Here is a 3,506-nt window from a genome sequence, read left to right on the forward strand (position 1 = left end):
GATTCATTATGTGCTCCCATGATAATATCCACTATGAATATATAGACGATACGAAGAACACTGTCTGGAATCCAAACCCTAAACACCACTCTCTCGAAAAGAAAAAAAGAGTGCCGGATTTGAAAGTTAAAACCAATTTAAAAGATTTAATCATATATACTATACCTCGAATTTTCATCTCTGGATCTGTGGCTCACCGTTATCTGCCAATCAGAAGGCAACATTTCTCTTATCACCCAATTAAGAAGTTGCATTATGCTAATGCACCTCATCTCGGGATTGCCGAAGCCTAACACCGTAGAGAAAAGTTGCATTACGCTAATGCACCTCGTCGATATCTCGTCTCCGCATTTTCTCCAATTCCAGCGCTTGGTGCAGTGTTTCAACCAAAGGGTACAGAGAAATAACCTTAATCTTTTTCTTCTCCAATTTTAGTTTTAGAATTTTAGAAATAGATGTAATAGTGAAGTTAAAAATAGGTGTCGACGGGTTGGATAGTAGTCTACTAATGGGGACTATCCAACTTTTTTTTTTCAAAAAATTGGGGCCGCCTATGCTTGATTTCTTAGGTTATATTTATTTACATGCACGAGACACTGAGACAGAGACAAAGAGACATAAAATTATGTTTGGTAGATGAAATATAGATAGAGATATTATGTTCAACAATACTGAATTAATATATTTTGTGTCTATCATAATAGGAAAGACACAAAAATACTAATAAACATAACTTGTTTTTTATTTTTTCTTTCATTATTTTTATTAATTTTTTATAATTATATTTTTAATTATTATATTTTTTTCAATTCTTTTAAACAAAAAAATAAAAAGTAAATTAAATTTGTATAATTTATTTTAATTATCACTAAATAAAATATAAAAATACTAATTTTTATGTTTTTATTATTTATATCTTATTTTTATTATTTTATCATTATTTTGTCAAATCCTATTTTCAAAACTAAATATGGCTTTAGATCCATCTCGGGGTGGCGAGTGTAGTTAGGGTTGTGTTTAGAAATTTAAGTTTATATTAATGTTAGTACAGATAGTTTTGAAAATTTTAAATAATAAAATCTTTTAGCATATAAAGTAGTTTTGTCAATCATAAATCTCGTAGATATAACGCTAGTTTCTCCTCAATAAATTTGATAGTATTTAAAATATTTATAGGTAGAAACGATACTGGTTTATTATAAGATATAAGTTTGAAATAATAATTAATGTGAAATAGAACATAGAATTACTTAATGACTTAATGTACATCCAAATTATTCATGTATACCATTAATCTGTTTTGTATTTGACAGAGATTTATATACATATTACTAAAGAACTACTATTTCGAATAACCCACAAAATGTATATTTTTTTTATAGGTGACATACGGTTTGTATATTTTATTTGATTATTTTATGAAAATATTTAAATAATTATTTAAAAGACACATAAAAAGTAGGAATTTCTTTTTTGAATTTTTCTCATTCAAGTAGAAGAAAAAATGCCAGAAAAAATAGTATAAAGTCTATATTTTAAAGATGGAAGTATCTTAAGTTTTTAAGCTTATACTACTTGAAAAAAAAATAAAAGACACAAAAACCCATTTTTCAAAATACTTTTAATAGTATATTATATTGAGTACAATTTGATGGAATAATTAATCTTTTTAGAATAATCATAATTATTCTATTTTCTTTTTTGGGTATCATTTTGATGACACTCGAATTTTTGGGTCAATATTATATATGATGTATGACTAATTTTTAAATGCTTTTTTTAATAAAAAGTGTTGTATTTTTAATAATTAAATAAATTTTATTTATTATTTACTATATTTAATATTAATGATCATATTTAGACTTTCGAGTTTGTGACTTTAAATTTAAATTTTAGAATTTATAATTTAAAATCTAAAATTTAACTTCTAGAATTCAAGAAGCCCTGCATGCACTCATTAGTTTTTTCAGCTATTGGCGACGTTACATGCACTGATGCACATTATGATGTTTGTTCTAGTATTAGATGTCCGGGGAGTGAAATTCATCGGGTACTAATGGCGGACGACTATACTTTCTCATTATTATCAATTAATCACCGTGGTAGCAGTAAGAACTTGCAAAACATAATTAATTAACACTACAACAAATATTGTGACAATGAAATCATGCAGCTAATTAATAAAACGATGATGGTATTCAGCATTGGGGACTGGGGAGCACCTCCGTTGGCCAGAAATAAACTTCAAACGTTTAAATTAATCAGAAAGCAGGAAAACATACAACTTGACGCTGAAACTAGAACATCATATAACATGATGCAAATGAAAAATGAAAATCCAAAAAGACTTCAATGTTGAACCTAATAAAAAGTTAATAACGTGGTGCAACGATATTAGCAAAACCCAACCCTACAAATCATGACGTAACCAAGGACAAACATGCATGCAAATAAAGAACCAAAATGATGATACACGTAACTAAGGACAATGGTGAAAGATACCACTACCACAACCCAAACCGCCGATGCCGCCACCAGCTCCACCGGCAGCTCCACCACCTAAGCCTCCTCCCCCACCACCTAAGCCTCCAACACCACCTGCACCACCCAAACCTCCAACCCCTCCACCAGCGCCACCAATGCCACCACCGGCACCACCTAAGCCTCCAACGCCACCACCGGCACCACCTATGCCTCCAACACCACCACCGGCACCACCTAAGCCTCCGACACCACCACCTAAGCCTCCAATGCCTCCGGCACCACCAGCACCTCCAATTCCACCAGCGGCACCTCCTAAACCTCCAACACCACCACCAACACCGCCAACTCCGCCGCCAACACCACCACCAATTCCGTGAAAGCCTCCAATTCCGGCAGCACCACCAATTCCGCCAGCCTTTCCAATCCCTCCTCCGATCCCACCAAACTTTCCAATCCCTCCTCCAATTCCACCAGCCACTCCACCAAAGTGGCCAAACTTGCCAAAGCCACCACCGATTCCACCGAACTTCCCGATCCACCCAATGCCACCAAACCCACCCACTCCGCCGACAATGAAGTGCTTCTTGTCACCAACACCTGCATGTGGTGCTGGTGCACTTGCATGCACAGCCATCGTTTGTTCATCTTGGTCTCCACCACTTGGCACCTTACGTGCACTACTTGCATGCACTATAATTAGCACAAGAAGCAACGCACCAAGGTTTCTCATCTCTCTCTCTCTCTCTCTCTCTCTCACTCACTCACTCACTCACGTGCACACACTTTCTCTTACTCGCTGATGCAAGAAACAATGAGTTGTGGTGGATTGCATGCAAGATGGGTGCCTCCTTATTATAGCTGAGAAGGTAAAGAGGACAGTTGAGAGTAATAAAAGAATTTAGTGAGTGCACATAGTTATTACTCATGAGATCTCGAGAATGAGAATTCGTGTAATAAATTTTGGGTTGCATGCAAAGTGTTAGGTAGAACCGTAGAATCGAAAGAAGAGAAAATTTAAGGAA

The 3,506-nt window shown here is 34.7% G+C and overlaps 1 protein-coding gene across 1 annotated transcript; it reads right to left on the reverse strand.

Annotated features, from left to right (window-relative positions):
* Positions 1–2,479: 2,479 nt before the first annotated feature.
* Positions 2,480–3,118, reverse strand: LOC130966755 (glycine-rich cell wall structural protein-like). Its single transcript, XM_057891579.1, has one exon. The coding sequence runs from the start codon at positions 3,116–3,118 to the stop codon at positions 2,480–2,482; it is 639 nt and encodes a 212-aa protein (XP_057747562.1).
* Between the last annotated feature and the right edge of the window lie 388 nt (positions 3,119–3,506).

This window comes from Arachis stenosperma, chromosome 3 (genome assembly GCF_014773155.1).
Source record: "Arachis stenosperma cultivar V10309 chromosome 3, arast.V10309.gnm1.PFL2, whole genome shotgun sequence".
In the NCBI taxonomy this organism is placed as follows: Eukaryota; Viridiplantae; Streptophyta; class Magnoliopsida; order Fabales; family Fabaceae; genus Arachis; species Arachis stenosperma.